This window comes from Lepisosteus platostomus, chromosome 12 (assembly GCF_059453375.1).
Source record: "Lepisosteus platostomus isolate fLepPlt1 chromosome 12, fLepPlt1.hap1, whole genome shotgun sequence".
Lineage (NCBI taxonomy): Eukaryota > Metazoa > Chordata > Actinopteri > Semionotiformes > Lepisosteidae > Lepisosteus > Lepisosteus platostomus.
In genome coordinates, this window is record NC_142622.1 from 17509483 (window position 1) to 17537460 (window position 27978).

Here is a 27978-nt window from a genome sequence, read left to right on the forward strand (position 1 = left end):
TTCAACAATTAGGAAATAGAAACTAGTAAATAAACAATCAGAAGAAATTCCTTTTCAAATTCTTTAAATATTTAACTGGTGACATTTAACAAACAGTTGTGACTGAACTTTGGAAATGACTTTAGGGCACTTTTTCACAATGTCAATGCAGGAAATATATGTCCTATATGTAAAAGACTGAGGTTTCATGCCGTGAAGAGTTTTGGGAAAATGCAAGGAATTATTGTTGTTGCTGCTGTTATCAATCATAGTGGCAGTTGGATACAACAGAAACATTCCCTTTAGGTTCCCTTTAGGTTCCTATCATTGGTCTTAAGGCTTTCTTGTCATCTTTTAGCTTTTCCTTCAGCTCAGATATTAATTGCAGGCTGATTGATTTCAGTTTTCTAAATGTGGCATGTTTTTGTTTTTGTCTTGTTAAAGGTCAAATGGGATTTGTAATTAGTATCATTTTTAAACCAATTTCTGACTTTCGAAATGACCCTCGTTCAGGTGTGTTGCCTGAAATGTAACCATCTGGATCTCTGTAGAAGAAAAAAACACCTGTGTGTAATCCTCATTAATGGATAATATATTTTGACCAAAAAGTGCTTAATTAAGTCTGAACAAGTTAAGGAGAAGTTCCTTACATTTCTTAGAAACAGTTGGAAACAGTGACCTTGAACTGGGGTAACTTTGACACCTGGGACTAACTGAAGAAGGAAGTTAAATTAAAAAAAACAACCAAGTGGAACAATTACAGTAAATCACCAATTAGTACCAGAGATATGGAGTTCAGCTGGAATGAAATCCAGAAGACAAGAGTTCCTTCAGGACGAGGGACTGGACATTCCAGACTACCAGACAGATCTGGGGAGGTACATTTTACAGTTTACAAGGACACCCACTTGTTCAAGAACTATACCTGTATAGCATATAGTTTTAATAAAAACATGAGAGAGTTCCTAAAACCTCAGATAAATATAATGCGTACGCAAATGGTTTCATGTGTGCATGCATTCCCAGGGCAGACTGGTATTCCTCTTTTCAACACAAAACATGTTTTTCTGTAAAAACCAAGGACGCAGACATCAGGCAGCAGAACTGTTGCCTTACATTAAGTGGTTCCCAGTCAGAAGTTTTTTTTTCCGGTCCTAGACTGCAACAGTACCCTTTTTCTTTTATAACGCTACCCCTTTTATTGTGCAATTTTAAATGAGAAATACAAATCATTCAGTTTTGTTTTTATTACACCTAGTGCTCTAATATAGAAATTTGTTTCAGAAATATTTATCACTTACAGTATATTCATATCGCAACCAGAATCAGACGAAACAGAAAACGAAAGTAAAGGAAAAAAATGGAGTCAAGCCTCAGGCCCCTGATAAGCGAAAGCGCGCCGATGTGTTCGTCACCTGTGACTTTTATGAGTGTTACATATTTTTTAAAGCTTAATATTAAGCGAATACACTGCTACACGCCCCGCATCCTTTTAAGGTTAAAAGCGAGAAATAAACATCTCCATATTGAAGTGAAGCATGTTACATCACCAGTACCATGCCCCTCTGATAGTCTATAGTAGCTCATGCAACTGACGAAACCGCGGCCAATCAGAAAGCAAAAGTGTTTGGGCTTCTTCCAGGGGCTTTCTGCGCACAGATAGATGTAGCAGCTCAACGACAACGCTCGATGCTATTTTCAAAGAGAGGCTAGAGATATTTTACGTTTAGATTAGCAAAGAGAGCAAAGTCGGTCTTTGTCGCCAGCAGCCCAGTGATTCAGGTGAGTACTGTACATGAGATTCAGATGGCCTCTCCAGCCATCACTGTCACTGCAGGATTGTTGTGTCTTCCGTGGTTAGTGATGACATGTATGATGACAGAACTGTCATACTGTAGATGGTTTATCTTTGTGTGAAATATGTTTAGTAGTTTACAGTTTTGACTCGTTGCTGTGCGTTCCAGCAGAGGAGCATTCGGAAGCGGAAGGTTTCAATGTTTTTGTTTTGGGGGAGAGCGGGTCTTGAATTTGAAGCTCAATTTCGGTTTTGATTTTTATTGTGTGTTGCGGACGTGGTGTGATATTACTCACTTCAATCCATATTTATTGGTAAGAGATTATTGCTGCTTGTTGAAAAGATTGAAAGAGCTTTGCATCGAGTCAGCATCCCCTCCTGTGCACTGCTGCAGTCACTGCGTGGTTCTGTGTTTACAATAATAATAGTCACGCACTGTAAATGATAGCAAGCTAATGCTTTATATAACTAGACTCTTTCCGTCCTATAGGGGAGCATCTGTTGTTTACTGTACGTTTAGGGCTTCATTAATGCAGCGCTGATTCAACTTAAAGTGTGACTTCAAGTTATTTTGTAACGTTCATTGATGTATTGATGTCTGTGCTGGTTCTAGCGATTTCGTTTGACTTGTGTAGGAACTTAAGAAATTTCATTTAACATAGGGATTCTTTTGTGAGTAGCATTCTCGTAAACAACGTGTGAAGATTTCCGTTTACAAAGCAAAATTAGAATTTGTGCTTATTTGAACGTGTTTGTGCATACTTCTAAAATGCAGCGCCGATTATCTTTTACCTTACTTTAAGAAGCTAGAGCGCACATTCCCGAAGGGAGCGCTCTCAGAGGGGATTCCAGATAGGCTGTTCTTAAGCATCTCTAGAAATATTTTTGAGGGTTGTCTTGAAGAGAATAAAACACATATTGATAAAACTGACCGCGGCTTTTACATCTCCTTGAGCAGTAACCTAACTGCAAGTTAATTGGCTGCCTCTTTAAAAATATATATTTGTCATGATAAAATCCAGTTTAGAAGATTTAAGTACTGGAAAATCCTAGAGGTAAGAAAAAGTTTCACACGGGATTAACACAGATCAACAGATCAATTTACTGTATTTTCTTCACAAGCTTATAACACAAAAATGTACACTTTAAACGGTTTTGTCTCCTCTAATCAGTTTATTTTTGTCACTCCTTTATCGAGAACGCTCATGTTACCAAAACATTCGGATCTTACAAGCTGCGACATAAAAAAGACAAAGAAGCAGTTATTAAATCATAAAGCCCCACATAAACATCAGGTGAGTGACTCTAAACGGAGAGTCTGGTCTAATGCACTCGCGCGTGTTTTAGAGAAAAGATACTAAATTGTCCTGAGCACTGTTGGGACACTTTAGAGATTGCTGACAAATGAACGCTCCCTGCGTTAGGACGCGCAGCTCTTAAAACAGAATTCCTAACTGGACACAAACTTTAAACACATTAAGTGGTTTGGAGAAAAACCTCTGAAATGTGATTATTCTTTAAAACTGCAAAGAAAGCCTGTGGGAGAGGGAATAATGAGCTGGAAGCAATAATACAGTGCACAATATACTGTATAAAAGTTATAGGATCTTCTCTTCATTACTGTATCTTAAATGGAATAAAGTTTATGTAAGGTGAACACTAGGTTGTTGCTGGTCAGAGAAACAATAAAGTAAAACCATTTTACTTATATTTAGTCTGCTTTGTCAAGTCCAGCCAAGCAAACATACTTACATACAGTACAATACTTTATTTCGTGCTTGAACATTTAACATTTAAGGTGCTTTAGATCACTGAAGCTTACTCGTAAAAGAAATAACAGCACTCTTTTGGAATTTGCCACAGTTGTTTGCAGTGTCAATGAAATGAGTCGATTTCTTTTATACAGTATGTTTCAATAGAGTTGTTATTTTAGAAGTGTGTTTGACTAGGGGTGTATTATGCTCATATGCTTGTGTCATAGGGATGTAGCGCATGAAGGCAGGATATGGCTCATAGCTGTTTAAAGCTGTGAAGTCCTGACTGTCATTGCCCTGAGACACTGCTTCCCAAGGGCCCACCTGGATGTGACAAAATTTCAGTGCTCCTCAAAGCACTTCCCTTTCATTTTATGCTTGGGACAGCTAACTCTGCTACATACATATTTGGTGGAATAAAGTCAGTGTCTTCTTATGGTGCTTTCATAAAAACTACAGTACATACTCACTTATTGTTGTGTGAAACACACAAGGGATTGAATGTTTTGTTCTTGTAAAGCCTGTGTGTCAGAAGAACTAAAATGGAAGGGTTCATTTGTGGTCTGAGATCATTTTATACCTGGCTTGTTCTCCCTAGGCTATAGCTCTCTGATCATAGAACAGAAAGCAGGGCAAATGCCAGAAACATGAACTATGGGAATGTGCATCATTCTTCAAAGTGGTGAACAATGCATTAGTCACCTTTAGCATCTTTATTGAGACAGGAATGGAAACAGCCGATTTGAGGCCTCGGTAAGACATGGGAAAGAGTTGTCCTGCATAACACTTCAAGGTTCCGATTAGCCTTAGAAGAAAAAAGAATTGTGAACCACCATTTCCCTGAGCTGGTCCAGCTTCCACTGTGGATACACATTGTCTTAATTGGAGCTGGAGATCCCCAGACTTCTTACTATCAGGACAATGGATTTATCCTAGAAAAAACACTCATAGTCTCCATGAATGTGATTGTAAACAGCAGTTTTTTCTTATTATGTTAAATGCAGTGTTTAACTAAACATGAAGGACATTATGATGGGTGAAACAATCAGCAGTGCTTACAGAGCTTGTTTTTATATAACCGAAACATTTAATTGATTGATTGATTTGTGGACTGTTTTGGTTAAAAGGTGGTAACAGTTTGTGTTTAAGCAAAAATCAGTCATCTAAAAGTTATTAATTGAATGCAGGAAGTGTTAAAATGGCAAAGAAATTAATTTCTGTTTTATAAAGTCTAATATTTCATTCAGAATGCAGTTACTTAACCTTGAAATTTTGTAACAGTTGTTACATATGAGCCTGATGCTATTGAATAGAGATTTTCACGGTCTTAATTTTCACACTAATTATTAGATGCAAGCATTATGTGACTTTTCTAGTTTCACAGGATTTCTGCTCTTTTTAACTTAAAAAAAATTGTGTGTATTTTGCATTCTCATTTTTAGGCTATAACCTAAAGGTTATTGTAGATATACATGCTTGCCTGTCTCAAACTAAATGCCTGCTTCATGAAAGCAAAATAATAATTAACAGTGGGAGTAAGGAAAATACCTTAAATAGTGTTTGGGAAGCAAAAGGAAGAATTCTGTTTGACATAAATTACCAATGTTAAGTACTGTACTTCTAGGAACATTCCAACAAGAAATGTACCTCATTTTAATCTAAATAGCTTGTTAAATATCTTGTACAGATCTTGAAATGTTTAAAGTTTCACTATTTTCAGTTCTATTTTTTGTCTTCCCTTGCTGAAATACTGCTTCAACCATATTGAGATTTTTAAAGTGAAGTGTGCAGGGATGTGGGGTTGAGACTCACTGTCCACGGAAAATAAGACATTTAATTAAAAAGGTTGCTTAAGTAGCCATTCTTTGCACAATCTGGCAAGGTTACATGTATATGGTAATGTTTTCATAAAGCTATTTGTTGCTCATGCTTGTTTAAAACCATTGTCGGTGCAATTATTGTGGCTGCCAAGTGGTTATTTTTTTAAGAAGAAACAGCCACGTCTAACTCTTAAACACTAGCGACGATTTTTACATGAAATTGTGGCTAAAGGGCAGCTGGCTTCCTCCTGCTGCAGCCATAATGTATGGATTTTGTAGGCTGCAGAGCTCTAATCTCAGCCCTTCAGCTTGGTCGTGGATTTGGCAGGGGGTTCTCTAGGTGATCGCATGTAGCCAAATGAGTTCCTTTGTTTATGGAAAGAATAGTTTACCTTTTTTGAGCTGGAATGCAAAAATCTATCCAAATGACACGGTGCACAGCTACCCATGGCTCACAAGAGAAGACACACTTGCTCCATTCACATACCGAGACTACGTGCTCCCCTGTGTGCAGCATTGTGCATCTTTGCACAGTTTAGTTGGATGCCCATGCACAGCAATGAAAAGAGACATTTCTCTGAGAGCTGCTTTTTTTGCTCCAAGTTATGCACATTGAAGATCTTCCTTGGCTGCCCAGTTTCTGTCAAATACATCTCTGGATGGATTCTTGGTCTTGTTCTAGTGCTACAAACTGTTACAAGTCAATATGTCATGAGAATGGAGTCTGAAGTTTGTAAGATGTGCTGAAAAAGTCTAGGTGTTTACATTAAGTGAGTGCTGTGTTGTAGTGCTGTTGGTATAAGAGATGCCATCTTGGACAGTTGAGTGAAGTACAGTAAAGAAAAGCTCAGTAGTTCTGGCAGCAGCTGCTGTGTACAATATCTGTTCTTATACAGTATCTTAGTAAAAGAATGCATAAGGGTGGCTAAAAGAAAAGATGGTGGTATCTTTAAAAAGTCTTTAGATGAAAAAAACAAATAATCTTTATTTTATATAGCACATTAAGTGAATTTTAAGGCAGGATTCAAAAGTGCTGACAATCTTGCAAGATCTTATATGACTCCCATATCTGGTATATTATATGGATATATACCATATTTTTGAAAGAACATTTAGTTTTCTGAATATCTATCTCTGTAACTATGTAATGTACTGTATATATGAGCTACATGATATGCAAAATAATGCAAATGGTCAAGATAGACTGATTTAGATGTTGATTTGCTAATCTTTAATTGCTAAATTGTCCGTTTGCACGGGTGAATACACCACTGGTAGACCCCAAGCAAGTTTTCACATACTTGGACACCTATCACTTGCAAAACACGGTCAAGTGTCTCTCTTAGAAGGTCAGCATCTGAGTTGATTTGCATACACATTTCAGAGTGCTATTGCTATTTCGACGCATATAAAATTTTGGAATGGGTAGAGTCAACTTCTTTTGAAAAAGTTGCTGATAAATTTTGAATGCACACATACGGTACATCTATTGTATTACAAAGATAGTATGTATATTGCATACATATTGCAAAAATATGAAAGAAAAAATACAATTTTATTGATTATGATCTTAGGTATGTCTGAAATATTGCAAGAACTAGCCTTACTCATGCGGATCACTTCATTACCTCTTTTAAGATATATTTGTTAAAAAATTGTACCTCAGGTGATTTTGGTAGGTCCTCCCCTCTTGTTTCATCCAGGCTACATAAGGTATTCTGACATCTATTGATGAGATGTTAATTGATACAGTATCATTTTCAGCACAATACTGAAGCGTTCTTTCTGATAAAAACTCCTTCACATGGTATAGTACAATAATGACCTTATACCTAAGCTTTAGTGAAACTGGTGGTGCATCACTGTGATGTGTATTGATTGAAAGGATTATTGGAGGCATGACGATAATGTTTTGAGAAAAACGAAATCTGTTTCTTTTCAGATTGAGTGCCAGCAGGAAAAAGTGGTGTGCATCTCTTTTAATCTTTTAAATGTGTTCAATCATACCACAAAGAGCTTATGAACTTTCACGGACAGGTCTACACCAGATATGGGAGTCATATAAGCAAAGTTAATGCGGAACAGACTAGATATTATGCCTCTTTTTGTGAAGAAGGAAGCAAGTACATTTTGAAATAAATATACTTTAAGAGTTACTAAGGCATTGTATACTGTAACTGAAAGCTTTAACATCAAACGTTGTGAAACCAAAAAGCTGTCAAATGATGGAGATCAAATCTATACTAAGAGGCATTAAAAATGCAACAGATGCTATTAGTTCTAATAGTTGTTAGGTTTTTAATGCTTTTCATCCATCCATTTTCTAAGAGTTTTATCCAGTAAAGGGTCGCAGGTGAGATGGAGACTATCACGGGATACCATTGGCGCAAGGCAAGATACAACTTAGGATGGGATGCCAGTCCATTGTAGGATACACACAGACACAAACTCACACACTCACACTCACGCCAGGCCAGTTTTCCCAGAAGCCAATTAACCTACAGTACCAGTATGTCTTGGAACTGTGCAAGGAGTCCCGAGCACCTGGAGGAGACCCACGTAAACAGAAAATACAAACTATACCCTAATGCTTTTTAGTATATATTATTTAATTGAAGTGTAATTTAATTCTCAGTATGTGTTACTTACAGTATGAAGCTGTTGAGTGTCAAGTACTTGTTCTGACCTTTCTCGGATCTACTGCACGTATTGTGAAGAGCTGCTAATTATTATCATCACATATACTGTATTTAGGATTATGTGAAAACATGTCTTGATGGTGAAACATTATCCAGACTGTTTGCCAGTGATGTCAATATGTAATTCAACCTAATTGTCAGCCTAGCAATCAATAGCTGGGTGTGCTTGAAAGTATTGTCCTACTATAAGTAGGAAAAGATTGAGTATTCCTGACTTTTTTAAAGTAAAGAGTTCAGTCAGTGGGGCCTTTTAGTTCTGTAATTGTTCTGTAACAGTGCTTCTTACCACTAGAAACCTCTACCTCTTGACATTTGGAAGGCTGACGCCCTGCAGTCGAATGCTTTAAACCCAGATGGAAAATCTTCTTCACTGTACTTTTCTTGCATCTGACTGTAGGTGGCATATACTTTCACCATTAGCTCTATTTATTGACTTAAAAAGTGTGTTTGGAATTCTTTTACACTAGATTATACAGGTATACTGTATGTATATGGAAACATTGTGCTGTATTCCATGCTATTGTTTCACAAATGTCTTCTACAGCAGTCCTACCCTTCATAAGTTTGTAAGTGCAGGGCAGCAGTATGGAGTGGTTAGGGTTCTAGGTTTGTAACTGGGAGAGTGTGGGCTCAAGGTGTTTCAAATGAATAGCTCCAAATGAAATATGCGTTTACTGTATATAAATGGGTCTGTTGTAATCCACTTTGGATTAAGTGTCAGACAAATTAATGAGAAGCAGTCAAACCGTTGTTAGTGTTTTTAATGGACATACAGTATGTTAATCTGTTTTGACTCTTCAGGTTGATAGTGTAGTTCGATACAGAGTTCTCCCTGAGGGAGAGTTAGAAGACCTAAGAGTGATGTTACTCAGGAAAACTGCAGAACTTGATAATGAGCAATATGAATGAGCCCTCTCTAGACTTCTGTTTTAATGTTTCTTAATGATTCAAAATTGCCTTGCCCATTATGTGATAAAGCCAAGATGCAGATCATAATATTGGTACTAGTAAGTAATGGAAGAAATTAAAGTTAAGATTTAAGGTTTCTTAATGTAGTAAACCTTTAATCAGTTTTTCTTCTTCATCAAGGAAGGTGAACAGATTTTTCTTGGTAGCATGCAGTGGTAAGTCCCAAATTAGATTTTTTAATATGTTATTTCTAAAGAAGGGATGTGTGAGGGCTTAAAAGTGTCATCCTGAGGTCCGAAGAATACCAACATGTACAAACAAACGATTAAAAATAGCTTGGTCCCATCCTTCCAGTTCAGCGTGGGATGATGTCATGTGTGCAGCCAGCACAGGACCGCACTGAGTAGGGTGTCAGGCCTGGAACAATGCTGAATAAACCTGTGTTGTATCTCGTTGATTTGGAGCCAGCCGGGTGGAAACATTCCAGCACAGATGCATTCCTCGGTGATGGCTGATTCTGAGCAGATGGGAGTACAATATGCTCGAGGCCCACGCAAGCCCAGTGCTGGGGATGATGAATTCCCACTTTATCTCTTCGTTGTTCCTGATGGCCTGCTGTGGTACTGTATGTACAGTGCAAGTTTTATTTTCTCGGATTCACACAAGGCTTGATTATTTGGACGTATCTAGGTCTATTAAAAGAATCTTTGAGAGCATCTTTCAAATGTCACAGAGCTCTGTAACAAAGGGTCATGCTATTGTGAAGCCAATAGTATTAGATCCCTGGTTAAGCCCTCTTTAAATGCAGCAGTCTTGAATATTTTTTAAAACTAGTCTTGTTAAGAAAACATATGAATGTAACTTTACCTCTTTAATATGATGTGGTCAGAATGTACTGTACTTCTGAATTAGTACACATTTAGTCTATAGTATATTTAACCATAGGCATTTATTGCATTGGTAAAATGTGTCTATGTTCCAGAAGCATTAGGAAAAAGAGAAAAAACTCACACCCCACCCACTGGTCTGGATGATCTCCTATTTTTAACTTTTTAAATTTTGATATTCTTTCTTGATCTGGTATTAGCTTCTGATATCTGATATTCCTGCATAATGTGATAATGATTGGCAATTGGATTCTAGCAACCTAAAAACCTGATAGATTAATTATTTCGATCAACAAGCAATGAAAAACCAATCAGCTCAGTTAACCTTGAGCAGGACCTTCCAGGTCTCGCTGCTTCTGATTGGTAATGACCTGGCGCAACAGCAGTAAAAAAAAAGCTATATTATTTTTATTTCCGCATTTTAAACATTTTTTTTATAAACACAGCTTGTAGGGGTCTCATAAATGGCTGAAGGTTTGTGATGGTTCTCGACAGTATCACATCTGTAATGCAGACATTAGGTGCCCGCCCTGTCTAAGTTTCTTCCATCTTAATTTTTATGAATGTTCAATTTCCATTTCTTGCAATAAGTTGATCCAGGACCATTTTTCCCTGCTCTTCTGTGCTGAATGAGGGGAACCAAGCAGATTCACACTCATCCCTTGGGATGTGGTGCTTTGTGCTGTGTGATTCAGTAATGGAAGAGCATAAGTATCAAGTGAAAGGCCATTACTCCCACTAATGTGACCTAGCCAGCTGCAGAGGTCAGAGGTCATTGTGATTAAGTTCTGCAGGAAGCCATAGTACATAATTAATGTGATTTATTTTAGTACAGCTGAAAGTTTTCTTTTTCTTCACCTGATGCTTTCGCTACTGCCTTTTTTGCTGCTGATCTAGTGATTTTTTTAGCAAAAGATCCAAAGGATTGATCTCAGGAGTACTAAGGACACTTCAGATCTCTATCTAATTAATCCATCCGTCCAACCATCCATTTTCCAACCACTTGGTCCTGTTCAGGAGCCATGGCAAGTAATGGGTGCAAGGTAGGATACACCCTGGATGAGACTCCAGACCATCTCACGGCACACAGAGACGCAGACATGCACACACTCATGCCAGGACCAGTTTTGCCAGAAGCCAGTGAACCCATCAGCCTGTCTCTGGACTGTGGGAGGAAACCAGAGCACTCAGTGGACAGCGGACACTCGCACCAAAAGGGGGAGAACATAAGACCTCCACACAGATAGCACCCCAGGTTCTGAACTCAGGGCCCCCCATTCTGCAGAGTAAGAACGCTAACCACTGTGCCACCATGCAGCCTCTATTTGGATTAACGAACATCTTAAAAAGTTTAGTAGGGGAAGGTCCAGGTTTGTCTATACTGTACGTAGTTTAGAGATGCATACATTGAGTTAAAGCAGTAACACAGTTAAACTCCACACTCCACACTTAAAGTAGTAACATAACTTTGTGAACTTCAATCAGTGTCAAAGAAAAATCATGAGATAAGAATCAGTTGAAAGCTGCTTTGAATGCTGTCAAAAATAGTAAACTGGGTTTTTCATATCAATATATTTCTTGTTGAAGTTAATGTAAAATGACAAAACAAAACAGAAAGTGTTCTTCGGTGTTTAACTTGACCATCACCTTCCAGATTATGGAAAAAATAATATGTAGGAAATCTGTATTTAAGTTAAAAATCCTCATCATGGGATTCTGTGATTTGCAGAAAGGGAAACTGAGCTCAGTCAAAACAGTGACTTTGATATATCCAGAAACAAATTTACTGCTAATGTACAGGACGTCCAGTTGTTTGATTAGTCCTGCTTTTTTTTGTAATTCAATTTGATACCCGAATTTGACTTTTTCCACTTGTAGTTCATCATGTGAACCTGCTCTGGACACAGAAGACCAGTGAGAAAAAGGCTTCCCCCATTCTCCTCATGGGTAATTTAGCACTGACAGTAAACTAAACAGTATGTTTTTGGAGGGATGAAACCTGAGCACCATGAGAGAGAGAAGAGTACACACATTAAGCACAGTGGCCATGCCACATTTAAGTACTGCTCATCCACTTGATGCTTAATGTAGTATCAGTCCTCCCTGTGGGAGTGTGGAACAAGCTTCCCAGCCATGTTGAGGCCGGTATACTGGCTTCCTTCAAAAAACAGCTGAATGAGAACCTGGGATCAATTAAATACTAACTACCAGATGGGTTGAATGAGCTCCTCTCTTTTATTATATTCTGGTTCTCAGTACTTCTGTAACATAGCCTTTTCAGGTTTGGTTATACTGGCTTGGTGTAAAACTTTCCCTTTCCTTTCAGAAAGTGTTTGACTAATGCTGACCTTAACGGTTTTCAAAGCTATTAGGAAATCCAGGTATCAGTTGTGGTGAAGGTAGATTTCATAAGAAGAAATTGGAATAGAGTATATGCCTTATTCAAGAAAACAGAGAACTCCATTGCATATCGACAGTAAGTGTTAGAAAGTGAAATTGAGAAGGACTTCACGATTGCTTGGAAACATAATGCTATTGAAACATACTGTAACTGTTAAAATACCTTAGTCTAGACATACTGAGAGATTTTTATTCATTTTGTCAACTCAGCACCGTTGTTTCTGGTGCATTTTTGTATCTGCATGGAAGATACAAATATGCAATTTTTATTCTTTATTTGTATATAGGGAATTTCACTAAATGATTGTGTTAAAGCATTGAACACCAGAGAAAATTAAAAACAAAAATGATTAATTATAGTTCAATTGATTGACAGTTTGGACCTTTTCAGCAGATTTAACATGTCTTTTAAATGGATCTTGAAGTCCCATGCACTATTCTGATGTTAAACGATCTTTTGGAAAGAAGATGCTAATAGCACTGTGAAATTGAATAGGCTCATTTCACTGTTTGGTAAGGGTTATTCATTTAATAAAGAGAGCACATTACCCATGCAAAAACATCCCAGTCCCATGCAAATACAGTAGATCCATTGTGCATTCTAATGTTCATAGGTGTAATGCAAATTCACATAAAGCTGCATTCTTTGTTATGTCTGAGGTGTACAGTGCCAGTTTGTGCCTACAGTACTTTCTTCAAGGAGTTATTTGATAATCGCTATAGAATGTGAAACTGTAAAAGAATTGTGGTGGGACGATGTCTTTTTTTCTACGGCAAGGCTATATTTGGAGCTAGCTGTGAAGAGCTGTATGCACGTGCTTGCCTGAGGTTTCAACCACATCCACTGAACATCAGAAATAGGCACTGATTTCACACCCTGTGCAAACAAGCCATTTGATTACTTGATTGCAGGAACAAAAAGGTAAAACAAAAACAAAATCCAATACCAAACACAGAACGTCTAGCAGCCTACTCCCCATCAACTGCTTATTATGAAGGCTTGAGCCCTTAGTTTATTCCTTGACCTTTGGAGATTTTACTGAAAAAGAAATCTTACTGTCCATTCCAGATCTTTGATTATTAGACAGTTATTATATTAGACACTTGCTATGCTACAATGTCTATTATATAACGGAGGTCAGTACCAAATACAGCACTGTGAACCTAAACTGTCTCACCAATGCATTACACACATTTTGCCATTTTTTACTAAGTTTAATTTTTTAAGTGATCAACACATTTTTGTATTGCCATGTCTTTATCTTTAATTCTGATTTCCTTGTTTATCAGTCAGACACAGAGGGATTTTCAAAATGTTTTGCTTTGAGTGAAATTTGTTTTACAGAAAACGGTTTCAGTTTCACTATAACAGAAATCTGCAGATCTATCAAGAAAGAGCAAAACATGAGACAAAAGGCAAATGCACCTCGCATTTAGTTCATTTACAAAAAACAAACTTGCAATATCAACTTGGCAATTCTGTGGAATTAGAAAAAGTGAAGTAAAATTTGTTCTTAGGCAAAAAGTATAAAAACTGTTCTTGTTTAATATACTGTATATTATGTAATAGATACAAATGAATGTATTTAAACAATATCAGATACCTCCTTACATATGCCCACAAGCTACATAAAAACTTTACGTTTTTATATTTAAAACCCACATATATTTTTGTGATTACCGCAGTGTACAGTAAATGTTTGATAGATCAGAATATACAATGCCTTGCAAAAGTATTGACCCCCCTTGGACAGTTTATTGTGTTACAGTGGAGACCCATGATGTATTTACCTGAGAATTATTGCCACTCATCAACACAAAGTACTCTATAATGTGAAAGTGAAAAAAAAATCAGACATTGTACCAAATTAATTAAAAATAAAAAACTGAAAGTAATTGAATGCAAAAAGCATTCATCCCCTTGCTTTGACACACCTAAATTACCTCTGAAGTAACCAAGTCTCTTCTCCAAGTCACATAATTGACTGGAGCCCACCTGTGTGCAGTTGAGGTGTTTCACATGATTTCAAAATAATAAATGGAAAACTCATAAAGATAGAAGGAAAAGGGATAGAGATAAGTACAGCAAAATCCTGGAGGAAAATGTGCTGTAATTCGCAAGAGCCCTGGGACTTGGAAGACAATTCATTTTCCAACATACAGAAACATACAGCAAAAGCCACACTGGAGTTTCTTAAAACCAAAAAGGTTAATGTCCTGGAGTGGCCCAGTCAAAGCCCAGACCTCAATCCGATTGAGCGTCTGTGGAATGACTTAAAAATTACTGTTCACAATTGATCCCCATCCAACTTGATGGAGCTTGAGCAAATATGCCTAGAAGAATGGGCAAAAATTCCAGTGTCAAGATGTGCAAAGCTGATAGAGACTTAGCCAGAGAGACTCATGTAATTGCTGCCAAAGGTGGTCCCCCAAAGTGTTAACTCTGGGGGGAGGGTGGTTTAATTGAAATTATTTTCAGTTTTTAATTAATTTAGTAAAATGTCTGGATAATTTTTTCCTCTTTGACATCATAGAGTACTTTGTGTTGATGAGTGGCAAAAAGTCTCAGTTAAATACATCATGGTTCCATGCTGTAACACAATAAAATGTGTCCAAGGGGGTGAATACTTTTGCAAGGCACTGTATGCATGATCAGCACAGTGATAAAACAGTGGATTAATGCCAAAGTCTGGCGTTAGGTCAAGATCGCTAAAAAGAACAGGGAACAATGCTAAACTTTATTTTTTAAAAGTAACTGAATTACTGGAATAGTTTTTAGATGAGTAGTGTTTTTGGACCGCAACCTCTAGGTTTGCTTGTACTGCCCAATATAATCTTGGTAAAATTGAACTAGAAAACAATAGTTCTACATTAAAACGACTTACAAAAAGAAGGGATGAGCTCTAAATAAATTTAAATTAACTACAGAGTGGTTTCGTTTTCATGGAATGTCCTGGGACCAAGCCCTTTTCCTTAACTGCTGGACCACTGATGTTTGCAAATGTTTAAGCTATGAAAAGCAGGCTGTAACAGATAAATAAGTTAGTGTTTATGAAACCATTCCAAATGTGGCAGCCTTTTGTTAGATGGGCAGTGTGCAGGAATGTGTCGTCATACCATCCAAAGCTTGGCTATCTGCTGGTGTTCTTTAGCGATGTCACTGCAAGAGCAGACAGTTAAAGCTGACCTGCTCAGTACAAAAGACTCCCAGTCTTCTGGATATAATTATTGATTGTACTTTAATAACAATTTGATTTTACAAAGATGAACCACACCTTTATAAAGTGAGCACATTTGAAATCATGGTTTATCTTGCCCAAAGCCTAAGAATACAGTTCCAGATTTAGAATGCAGGCCTTGTGCATGTGAAAATTCTACGGTCCCACCCAAGGCGTGTGAGACTATGCTTATAGTGCAGTGTTCATCACATCATCCAAGAATGCCACAAGACACACAACCTCCACCAGTGCTGCTGTTCTACATTGGGACAAAAGACATGCAACAGTGCCAACTAAACATCTTATAATAATTGATGCAGAATCAAATTTTATTTAGAAGGACAGTACAAGACCAGTCTTCATAACCTTTGTCAAAGCCTTGAACATGCTTAACAACACCAGGGACATGTAAATGATCTGATTCCATGCAGTAACAAAGATAGTCAGGCTGTTTGCTTCTTGATGTAAAGCTCCAGCAGCTTTTTGAAAGGTAAGGTAATATTTTGCCTTCTTCAAACTGTGTTTTAAGACCAACATTTTAACTTACCTGTTCGTAAGTTAAAATTTGTGTGTTTCTGTTTTGTTATTAAGGTGAACATTTGTACTTTACCTACAAACTTACAGGCCTTGTTCCTACCAGGTTGTAAGAAGCATTACATACTGTATTTAACCTGGGTTGTATGGAGCTTTGAGTGTACTTCTGTATGCGAAATTAATTTGCCGTTTTTGAGTTACAGCATTTTTGTGCATCTTCTTCTCGCTGTAAAGGAAATTTACAGCTGAATTATGATGCAGGTAGAAATATCTCTAATTTGCTTCCTTACTCTTAAAAGGTATTTTAGGTTGACTAAAAACAGGTTTAATGTGTGTCAAACCTTTGCATGCCTAAATATATGGTATATTCAAAAGCAGTAAAGATCTTCTTGTTGAAGGAAGTAGTATCAATAATTTTTAAATAAGCCAATTTACCCCCTTCTCATCTGTATAAAATGAAATGAAATGTATTCTTTAACCAACCACGAGATTATTGGCCATGAATGACAGAATTAAGCAATCAGAATAAACTTCTGTAGAAAAATCTTAACTTATTCAAATAAGGCTTATCTATAGCTAGTAGTTGTCTTAAGATCTCAATCATGGTAATACTAGTTATTTCTAATAAATCTGAAAAAATTATAGTGGAACAGTTGCGTGCCATTTAGCACCTCTGCCTTTCAGCTCCAGGTTCCTTGGCTTGATTTTGGCATGTGGCTATGGGTAGGGGTATGATTCTGTACTGATGCTAGTTGTGGTTATTTTTAATGGATCTTATAACAAAGGTTCAATCAGACTGAGCTGTCAGAAATTCACAATCACTGTTGATGTCATTTCCTCTCCTAAAACATAATAAATACTATATATTTTCCCCTTCTCTTCTTTACATTCGTCTTTTGCATCCTACCTCGACCCCATCTCCACCTCTGCAGCTGCCTCTTGGTCACTCTTCATGGGGGTCCTAGTCTCTTCATCCTCTGGCCAGGAGGTTAGCCCTCAGCCAAGCAGGTTAAGCCAAATTTTGACTAAAACGCTGCATAATCCTTTCAGTACATCTAATTCTTGGTTGTTGTTGTTATTCCTAGTGCATAATAATGAATTGTAAAAGGTGTCCCTTATAACATTGTTTAATATTATTAACAATAAATGATTTAACCTTAATGCAAATTGACATGTTTGGCGGACCTCAGTGATTGAAGGGAACTTGTATTTGGAGGCAGTGGAAGCAGCGAGCGTCACTAGTTTTCCTTATATTCCACTGTATGATGAACTAGTGCTTGATATTTGAACATACTGTACAGAGGGAATGAGTGGCACAACCAGACACGGTTTGCTACCCATTGCAGAAAACTATGATCTATACGATTCAGGCTAAGTAGTGCTGCCAAAACTATCTTGGGACAATCTAATAATAAAATGCCATAAAAAGAGTATCCAACAAGTGCAGGAGAGAATAACGGCAGTTGAGACAGATAATAGTAACCTTTAACATACAGTACGTTCCACCCTACTTACAGAAACTGAATCCACACATTTATCAAACGCAGACTTCACTCCAGTTTTGAAGAAGGTGTCGTCTTTGTCTTGCAGCACAATGGCTGAATATAAGGTTAAGACTGCGAAACACGTCAACAAGTCACCTCTGCGGCCAGCCAGCGAGCACTCGAAGGACAGGGCGCAGAAACGGCTGTCTTCAGAGTCGAACGGCACGAGCGACGGGGCCGCGGCCGAGCTGACGGCGCTGGAAGAGTCCTTCAGGAGGTTTGCGATTCACGGGGACACCCGCGCGACCGGGAAGGAAATGCATGGGAAGAACTGGTCAAAGCTGTGCAAAGACTGCGGGGTGATAGATGGCAAGAACATCACGCTGACAGACGTCGACATCGTCTTCAGCAAAGTCAAGTACGTGGTATTGCCTCCTCTCCGACAAGCGTCTCTTTGAAATGTGGAGATGGAAAGAATTTCAAAGCTCAGGGTAGAATTTAGCGTTGCATGTTTTGTGCAGTTGTCCAATCTACTCCCGTTACACGACAGAAAAAAGTCAGGATTTTCTTGGGTGAGGCCACTTGACATCTTCTCATTTGTAAGCTACAGTATGTATTGAGTTTGGTACAAGTTTGGTGGCAAGTATCTTATTAATCCAAGGATTTGATACAGTTATTTCTTGAAGAAAGCCAGGGTATCAGCTTCAACAACATGTCTAGGTAGCTTGTTCTAGACCGTCACAACTCTTTGAGTAAAGAAGAGCCTCATATTCTTGGTTTGAAATATCCTTCCACATTGTTTCCACCTATGTCTTCTGGTTCCTGTTTCACTATTCATTCTGAAGACGTCCACTACATTGACTTTGTCAAGAAGATTTTGAATAGGACAGGTCCCTTTGTAATGTTTGCATAGTAACTAATATTAATACAGTAGTTAAGTTTTGTTGGATCTCATTTGGAGGTGGGCAAAGTTCAGCAAGTGCAGATAGCAACCTGTTTCTAAATTTGTTTGGAAAAATATAAAAAATCAAGCACTGGCATATTTAGAACATAGAAATGTCAATGCTAATCTGAATATATTATTTTTCAGTCATCATTGAGTAGTATGAATACATATTATTTGTAAAGGTTTTAGGTAGCTGATTTGGACAGACAGCAGACCATTCTCCCTTTATTGCACCAGTTATTATTGCAAGTTTGGCGTGGATGATGCACATTGGTGGTGGTGGAGGGGAGTCCCCATTACCTGTAAAGCGCTTTGAGTGGAGTGTCCAGAAAAGCGCTATATAAGTGTAAGCAATTATTATTATTAATTATAGAGTAAAATCAATCATTTGTTTCCCACTGTTAAACTTAAGTATGTTAAAATGTAAATAGTAAGATGCTACTGTATTGCCTGAGTATTCATTTCTGTTTTTGTTCCATTCTCTTCTTGCATACAGTTATAGCAGAACATCCCTTCTAGACAGTTTACAGCTGTTCAGGAATATCCTTTTGTAAAAGGAAGATTTGGAACCTGCTATTGTAATGCCTTTTTTATCTCACCTCCTGTAACTCACCTGATTGGTTACAGTAGCCTGTGGTTCCAGATGGGAATGCACAAAGCTTGTGAAAATATGTTTGATTTAGTATGCATGATGAAAAGCTGCCATATTTTGCAATGTTGCCCTTTGCCACATGCAAGGCAGCTGACACACTTCTGTGGGTGTTACCAGTGTCTCAAGGCTGTTGGGTTCCAGCACATTATTGACACAAGATCTTCTGGAGTACCAGGAAGAGTGTCTTAGGGAAACATTTTCACATGGATTTGCTAAGGATGGCCCAAATTAGCTCAGCCAAGTCAAATAGCCTGGTCAGGTACAGGGACATGTGGTCTCACAACCATCGTCTGTGTAAATATCGCAGTAAACCTGATTTGCAAGTTTTTGTGTAGTGAACCCTACTTATGCTTCAGAGTAAAAAGGTGTTCTTTGTGTACTTGTCTGTACTCTATTGTCCACAAACAACATAGATCAAAAATCTCTTTACAAAACAAACACCATTCTGTTAAAAACAGCTACTGCAGAAGTTAATGTTTATATGTTCCAGCATGTTTTCAACATTTTAAAGCTGCTGTAATAATTGAAATCTGTTTTATACATTGTACTTTCTGGAACAGACATTTTACCTAATCTGTGTTCATATCTTCCCAACATGCATTGAAAATGTGTTTTAGAAAATTAAATCCAGTATTTAACACAAACAAACACAGCTAACTGCCATCAGCAGATCAAATATTGTAGCTGGAGTGAGGATTTAAGATATGGAGTGCTGCCGAGAGAAAAAACTTTAAACGAACAAGATACACTAGTTTGTGACATGGTCTGATACAACCGCTGATACTAAGGTCATTGAAGAAGTATATTTAATAATAAACCAAAATAGTTGTGTTTATGCTAGTGTGTTGCTATGACTGCAAGCAACTTCTGGGTAACACCAGACTTTGGAACCTTTGTAGACTTTTGTTTAGGTGATTTATCTCCATGGCAATGGACTGTTTGTTTTTTGTTGCTAAGTGCTTTTAACTTTAGATTTAAAATTAGATTTATGCTTCTCTTAGTTGCGTTTTCTTTGATAAATTCTTTATGAACTTTGAAAGACGTTTTGTGGCAGCTCATTGTTGGAAGGGATAAAATAAGTCGTTGTCAGTCATCTTTCTGGCCAACTTGTAGAGTTGCAGCAGGAGAAAAAAAAACAGTATGATCAGAAAAACCAGGGAAACATGGTTATTGGCTCATGAAACACCAGGTGATCCAGGTGAAGGAGATACCTGTAATAAACTTTGAAAATAATTTTATATCACATACACATTCAATGTGCTGTGCCTCATTCTGAGGTACAGGATACCTGTACTGGAAGATTATTAAATTATTTCCTGGAGTATGCGACTTTATGATACTTCATGTTCTTCAGCAGGTGTAGTGTATTTGAGTAACCAACCAGATTCTTCATTGGATACAGTTCTGGCTATGGGGTTGACTAAAGTCGAGACACCCTCCAGCAGATGTTTGTCATATTTAAACTTAAAGCAGACATGGGCACAAGTAGTTTATTGTATAATGAGATTAGGAAGGTACAGTATGTAGCAAAGGTGATGTTATAATACTGGGAGATTTCAACTTTCCACATTTAAACTGAGATGTGAGGAAACACTCTGCGTCTTAATACAGTTTATAAAATTGGAGACTGGGTAAGATGCACTTTTTGATCCTAAATAGAATTTACAAAAAACATTATTAAAGCACTGCGAGACAATTTGTGAGAAACATGAAAAATCTTTAAATCTTGACTCTAAAACAAAGGTTTATAATTTTAGAAAAAACAGACTATGAATGAAGGAAGCAGAACTTGTAAGCCCTGAACTGGGGATTGAAGGATTCTGTTTAATAAAAAATAAAATAAAATAAAAAGGAGATTATTATATACAGATTTCTTATGATATAAAGATAGTCAGAGGAAATTACAGAAACAGAGAGTTACAGATACAGCTGCAAAGACTATTGTAAAAGAGTAAAAAAAAAACAAAGCATGTTTGTAGTACTGTAACAGTAAAAAGCTGAACCAAACTGCAAGATAATTAATAATAAAAGATAAGAACTTCTTTCATGCAACTTATTACAATTGAAAACATCAATAATCAATAATAACATCAGTATGTAACTGACAGCGAGGGGCGAATCACCTTTATACTGATAGTATTGTCCACAGTCAGACGTAAAGAAGTGGAAGATGTAACTCATATATCCATAGCTAGAATATTTCAGCTATCATTACACCTAGAATGGGTGATGTACCGTACAGTAGGAGAACAGCAAATGTGACACGATTTCAAAAAACAGGAAAAAAACTGAACCAGGAAACCACAGACCAATCAGTCTTATGGGCACAACGAGAAGCATGTTTACAGAACAGTGGTATTTTAAGAGATAGCTATCATGAAGTTAGAGAGGGAAGGTCTTTTTTAACTGCATAGAAAATACTCAACTAGAAGAAGCTGACACAATTAAATCATACAGTAGGATATAATTGGATTTTCCAAAAATAATAATAAGGTCTCTGATTAAAACTTAAGAATCAAATTGAAAGTCTGAGGGATCCAGATTAATGTATGCACAGGGTTATAGAACTGTTTAAAAACAGGATACAGCGCTTTGCCATAAAGAGTAAAACGAAGAGTAAAAAAAAGAGTAATTGGACAGACGGATGTTTACCCCAGGAGTCTATTTTGAGGCCATTACTGTTCCTGATCTATATCAGCAATTCTGGTACAGCTAGCAAACTATTTACATTTGCAAATGATACAAAATAGAGGGAGTGGCAAACAGAAACAACAGTGAGAGTTTTACACAAATAAAAATAAAAAATCAGACTGGGCATCTTGACAGATTAAATTTAAAGTGAATGTGTACAAAGTGATCCACGCTGGAAAAAGGCAAATACACATCTTGCATGGGTGTTCAGAACAGAACGAATTTGGGTGTTGATGTATTTGTCTTCTGTATGTCCCCAGCACAAAAGTGTGCACAAGCATTAAAAATAAGCAAAATACTGGGAGTACATACCAATACGTGTGGAATTTAAGTCCAGGAAAGTTATATTTGCTACTAGTGGAGTGGAGTGCTAATACTTTATTTAGAATATTGTGTTACAAGAATATTACAGCTTAAAGAAGAACAACTAGAATGATTTCTGATCTCCCAGATTGATCAGTCTAGAACAAAACAGGAGATTGGGATGACATTTGATCCAAGTGTACACAATCCTAAATGTATAGATAGGATCAACTCAGGGAATTATTTTACAGCCAATAACGAAGCTAAGTCACAATAGGAATCGAATAGGGAATTTGTTTAGGACAGAGAATAGGAAATACTTCTTCACACAAAGACATTCTAGCCTGGTGGTTGAGGTTGAAACTTGGGGTTCCTTCAAGAAGTGGCTCGACAGAAGCTTAGATGAATTGAGCTACTAAAGTGCCAAAGAGCAAAATGACAAGATTTATCGTGTTCTTATAACTTTAAACATGGCAGAATGTAATATAAAAAACTGCAGCAGTGTTATTTATGTAGATACAGGGAAATGGAGCTCTGTGTTTTTAAAAATGCTGTTTAAGAAGGGCCACATTATATAGCTTACGATACTTTTTTATTGAATTTCTATTTCAATCCAAGTGAAAATTATTGTAAAAAAAGAAGCTTAACATTTTGTTTTTAGAATGAATGACTAAACGCTCAACTTTAGAAATCAGTGCTTTTGTAGAGGAAAGCAAGCAGACTGAAAGTTGAAATCATTGCATGCAGTTCTTTTAATGTGGAATAATGGACATGTTTATCATTTGATGCATTTCAGGAAGAAATCTTGCCGGACAATCACATTTGACCAGTTCAAAGAAGCACTGGGGGAACTTGCGAAGAAGCGCTTTAAAGACAAGTCTGGAGAGGATGCTGCTGAAGAGGTTTTTAAAATGATCAAAGGAAAATCCCCCATCATATCTGGTGTAACGGTGAGGTGTCTTTAAATTCCAAGTCACATTATGTTGATTGATGCTTACATTCTCTCCATACAGACAGCAGGACAACACGTATTGTGATAACACTGTGATGGGTAAATAAATAGAATAAAAATATCATCATTTTAATTTAATTAATACATTTTTAATAATTTTAATTAGTATTTATTCATTTATTGTTATTCAGTTGCACAAAAAATTGGATAATCACTATTTTCAAGAAGGAAAAGCTACAGTGCAGTCCGTAAGTATTTGGATGGTGACACAATTTTTGTTTTAGCTCTGTACTCCAGCACATTGGATTTAAAATGAAACATTGACTATGAGGTTAAAGTGCAAAGTGTCAGCTTTAATTCGAGGGTATACACGTCTGTATTGGGTGAACCATATAGGACTCACAGCCCTTTTTATACATAGTCCTCCCATTTCAGGGGACCAAAAGTAATTGGATACATTAACATACTCTTAAATAAAAATGTAATGTTTAGTACTTGGTTGCAAACCCTTTGCAATCAATGACTGCCTGAAGTCTGCGACCCAGAGACATCACCAGACACTGGGTATCTTCCCTGGTGATGCTCTGCCAGGCCTGTAATGCAGCCATTTTCAGTTCCTGCCTGTTTCGGGGGCTTTTTGCCTTCAGTCTTGTCTTCAGTAAGTGAAATGCATGCTTAGTGGAATTCAGTTCAGGTAAATGACTTGGCCAGTTGAGAACAGATTTTTCAACCTCATGATGGCCTGCTTTACTGGCATTGACACTTCATTGGTCCTCATGTTGCCAACTGTTCAATTACTTTTGGTCCCCTAAAATGGGAGGACTATGTATAAAAAGGGCTGTGATTCCTATATGGTTCATGCAATATAGACATAAATACCCTTGAAATAAAGGTGACATTCTGCACTTTAACCTCATAGTCATTGTTTCATTTCAAATACAATGTGCTGGAGTACAGAGCCCAAACAACACAAATTGTGTCACTTTCTAAATACTTACGGACTGCACTGTATATGAAAACTTGGCAAACAAGAAGGAAAGATGGTAGAATGTCTCTATATGAAATGCCTCTATATTTTTAAGTTTAATGTATTTAATGGGCTCAAAAATACTTGAAGCAGCAAATATGCAACACAGAGATCTTGGCTTCCCCCTGGTGGAAGCAGCCCTTAAGTGCAACTTTACTTAATTCAAAGAGGAAGACTGCAGAAAAGGTATGAACTGCTGCTGGATTCAGAATTAATGCTTCACTTATTTTTTTTTATTTCAGATGAATAACAGTGTATTTGCACTTTGACTCTGTTCCAGATCAGTTCTGGAATTTGTTCTTTCATTTTCTACATTAATTTTTTTTTATGTGAAGCTTGGTGGTTGTGGCAGGTACTCACAATTTCACATTAGAAAACATGAGATATACAGTAGCATGAAAATCCTGTTTTCAAGATACATGTCCCTTGAGATCTGAAAAGAAAGATGAATATTTTGCAGAAAGTTACAACCAAGTATGTGTTAGGAAATTCCTTATCTGCTTTCTTATTGTATTTTCATGTACAGGGTTTAAACTCTAGTGGTTTTCTAACTGCTTTCAATAAAGAGTGTCTCTTTCCCTGCATTGTTTTAAGATATGCTAAAAGCCTCTGCTTCAATTGCCAGATTGAATCAGAGCTGGTAAAAAAATTAAAGAAAATAAAGTTGAAAATGTCTTCCAAGCATTACTGCATATCAAAGGGCTCAGATCCCGTCTTCTGTAAGAATAACTGTCCACCACCTTTCGATTCCTAAAACATTTCCCCTCCTCTCTACTTTTGCCTTCTCACAGAAAGCTGTGGCTTCCCCTACTGTGAGCCGGCTGACAGACACGTCCAGGTTCACTGGCTCCCACAAGGAAAGGTTTGACGAAACGGGCAAAGGGAAAGGAAAAGCAGGCCGCGTGGAGCTCGTGGACAAGTCCGGCTACGTCCCCGGGTATAAACACGCCGGCACTTATGATCAGAAGGTGAAAGGAGCAAAACAGATTTAATGCGACGAAAACCGCAACAGGGACGTAATCAAAGAGGATCGGGCTTTTATCTTCCCACTCGTGAACAAAAGCCCACGTAGTCGGTTGGGGCAAGAGACTTTCTAAGCTCTAGTGCTTTATCAAGCAGGAACTGGAATCAGTTTTACATCTGCATAAAAAAAGACATTTACAGCACACATTCCTCAAGATGACGATATTACAGCTTCAAGGTCAAAGCTGTAATTGGTCTGTTCATCTGTTCCATCTAGTGATGTGCTCACCATCTTTGGAAGAAACAAAAAAAATAGTTTTGCTATTCTCCTGCTAGGACATGATGCCACGTATAAAAGAGCTGTGCGTGAAAAAGATGCTGCGTATTTGCACTTTGTAACTGCTTTTTCACATGTGAATACGTAACCCTTCAGCTATTCAGGTAATTTCTTATGGTAACGCTGAAGAAACTCAAAATAGTATAGTAAGGCTCAATGTTTAAGGCACTGAGGAAACATGTACCTTTTTTTGTTTCCTTGTCTTTCCCAGCCCGTTTTCTAACTTCTATGTACGGTGTGTGGTGTCTGTACACATTTGGTGTTTTCTTTTGAAATTATTCAATGTAATCGAAGACATCCAGGGACTCAGGGATACAAAACGTACAGTCCATGGTCTTCAGATTGAGCTATCATACTGGGGACAAAATAGCCCAAACTTTAATTAGGTCACTTATATAGTTGAACCTTTAAAGAGGCAAAATGTCTGTTGGTTCACATAATTCATTTAAAAAAAATCTACAGCAATTACCCTTTAGAAATTCTGATAAACAAAAACGTGTATTGTTCACGTTAAAAAAGACCCTATCGATAATTTTTTTTGGTCTTAAAATTTGGTCTTAGATCGTCCACTTGCTGTGAACTTAATGAAAAAAAATATTGGTACTGTACCTTAATGTGATGTTTGAAAACGTTTATTTGGGAAAACAACACCAGCTACCATTAAAATAACTCTGTGTCACGCATCTATTGTATTGTCTTTAAGTGTATTTCTATTTTAATTTAATGTGGTGAACAAAACAAATTTTAGTCATTATAAACATTATATGGGCTTAAGTATTTTAACTTTTATTATTTTAACTTTAATTGACTGTTCTCTTCATGTATATATTTTAACATGATCAATTTAATTTAAAATGTAGACTTGACATTCTCTGCTTTGGTAAGGAATACCACACAGACTGTTTGCATTTTAATCTTATTTTCTTAATTTAAATCTTGTACAAAGGACTAGTTGTGGTCTTGAGCCCTCTGTGCACATCTGAGTGTGCAGTGGGGACTTTTCCGTTATGTCCAAATGGAAATGAGAGTTGAGATTTGTTTTTGGATATGTAGGCAGTGAAACACCTCCCCAGATATACTGTGTATATTGAAAGGACACAGACTGTGCAGCTTCATTTCCTCCACCGAGGGTTTTCTGCGGTCAGTTTGTGTCCACAATGCGGCTCTGCCCACTGGCTTTCTGTGTGGTTGAAGCCAAAAGCCCTCCAGCTGGGCCTGGTGGTATCCAACCCTGGGAGTAGGCTTCAGAGCATTATGGTTAATGGGAAGAAGGGCCATCAAGAGGAAATACCCACTCGGATCTCCCTGTTGAACTTAGTTGTACAGTACTGAAGGGTAAAATATCAAAAGGTGAAGAAGACTGCATATTCACTGCCTTCCAACAGCTGTGCTTCCTCTCTGCATGGATCAGTCACAGCAATGTTGGATACCTTTAACTTATTCAGTAAATCACTGCTGGTGTGTTTTTCTTTAGCAGAATATTCTTCATTTCGTTGAAGCTACATAGGCTTAAATTTTAAGAATTAAAGCATCTTAAGTATGGTTTCTTAAGTTTTTCTTTAATTACATGCGATATACTGCCGCTAACTGACTTAATTGTTTAGCTCTAAGGTGAACTCAGTTCTTAAGCACAACATTTCGGTAGTTTTCACATAATGCAATTCTTTTTACGAGTTCATCTTATTGTAAGCCTTCCTCATTCACAAGTTTTACTTTACAGTAATATGCAATTTGCATGATTAAATACTGCGAGTTTTTAACTGTGTTTATTCCATGAAAACTGAGTGATGTACACTTCCAAAATATATATTAGTATGCACTTCATAATATCTTTTGAGAGACAGTTTGAATCTTGGGTTCTGGGATCCTAATAGTTAGGCTACTTAGTGAATGTGTACAGTATATTTAATATAGGACATTCTTTATATGTACTTATTACATAAAATACATGTTATATGTATATCAGATCAAATCTGTTTTAATAACAAACCCAAAGCAATTCAGATTCAGATTCAGCTTGCTTAGCTTCGGAAATCAGATGAAATCAGAAATTGATTCCTAATCTATAGTAAATTGGTGAGACACTACTATTTGACCCCTGAAAGCCATTGAAGATATGATGAAGTGCTTCCTTAAGTGTAATGTTTGCTGTGTTGATGTGGATATGTACAGAAATTGTAAAAAATCTAGCAGGTCATGTTTTTTTTTCCTTAAAAGAAAGGAATCAACAGGGGATTAAAACATTAACATCATGGGATATTTTTTTAAGAAATCTATTTTTCCAGACATATTCCAGTACTATTCCTGGAGCAGTAGTTATTCAATTGAAGGTGAGGATGCACTGGCAAAAGTGCTGTATATGGATGGCGGTGGTTAAGACTAATAATACATTAAACCTACAGAGCTAGTGCATTTGCTGAACATCATCTTAATTAATTTGATATAATGTGTTGTTACATATTGATAAAAGAAAATTAAGATGTACTTTTTTTAAGACTAGTCTAACTTTTCCAAAAACATGAATTTTTTGCTAAGTGGTGCCCAAGTGCATGCAGATGTGTTCTTTGGTGCTGTACTTTATAATAAATGTAGATATGGAATACCTATACACTGTCTATTGTGTGAAAT

At 37.1% G+C, this 27978-nt stretch overlaps 1 protein-coding gene across 3 annotated transcripts; it reads left to right on the forward strand.

Moving 5' to 3' along the window:
- The first annotated feature begins 1523 nt into the window (after nucleotides 1–1523).
- Nucleotides 1524–27956, forward strand: tppp (tubulin polymerization promoting protein). 3 transcript variants are annotated; one of them, XM_088601247.1, is made up of 5 exons: nucleotides 1524–1761; nucleotides 16928–17003; nucleotides 17586–17897; nucleotides 22868–23021; nucleotides 24842–27956. In XM_088601247.1, exons 2-5 carry the CDS (start codon nucleotides 16948–16950, stop codon nucleotides 25040–25042), a joined length of 723 nt encoding a protein of 240 aa, XP_088457373.1. In that variant the 5' UTR covers nucleotides 1524–1761; nucleotides 16928–16947; the 3' UTR covers nucleotides 25043–27956. The 3 variants fall into 3 exon arrangements, with proteins under 3 accessions (XP_088457373.1, XP_088457375.1, XP_088457374.1); XM_088601248.1 differs by lacking the exon at nucleotides 1524–1761 and adding an exon at nucleotides 15631–15951; XM_088601249.1 differs by lacking the exon at nucleotides 16928–17003 and having other exon boundaries at nucleotides 1528–1761.
- The last annotated feature ends 22 nt before the right edge of the window (nucleotides 27957–27978 follow it).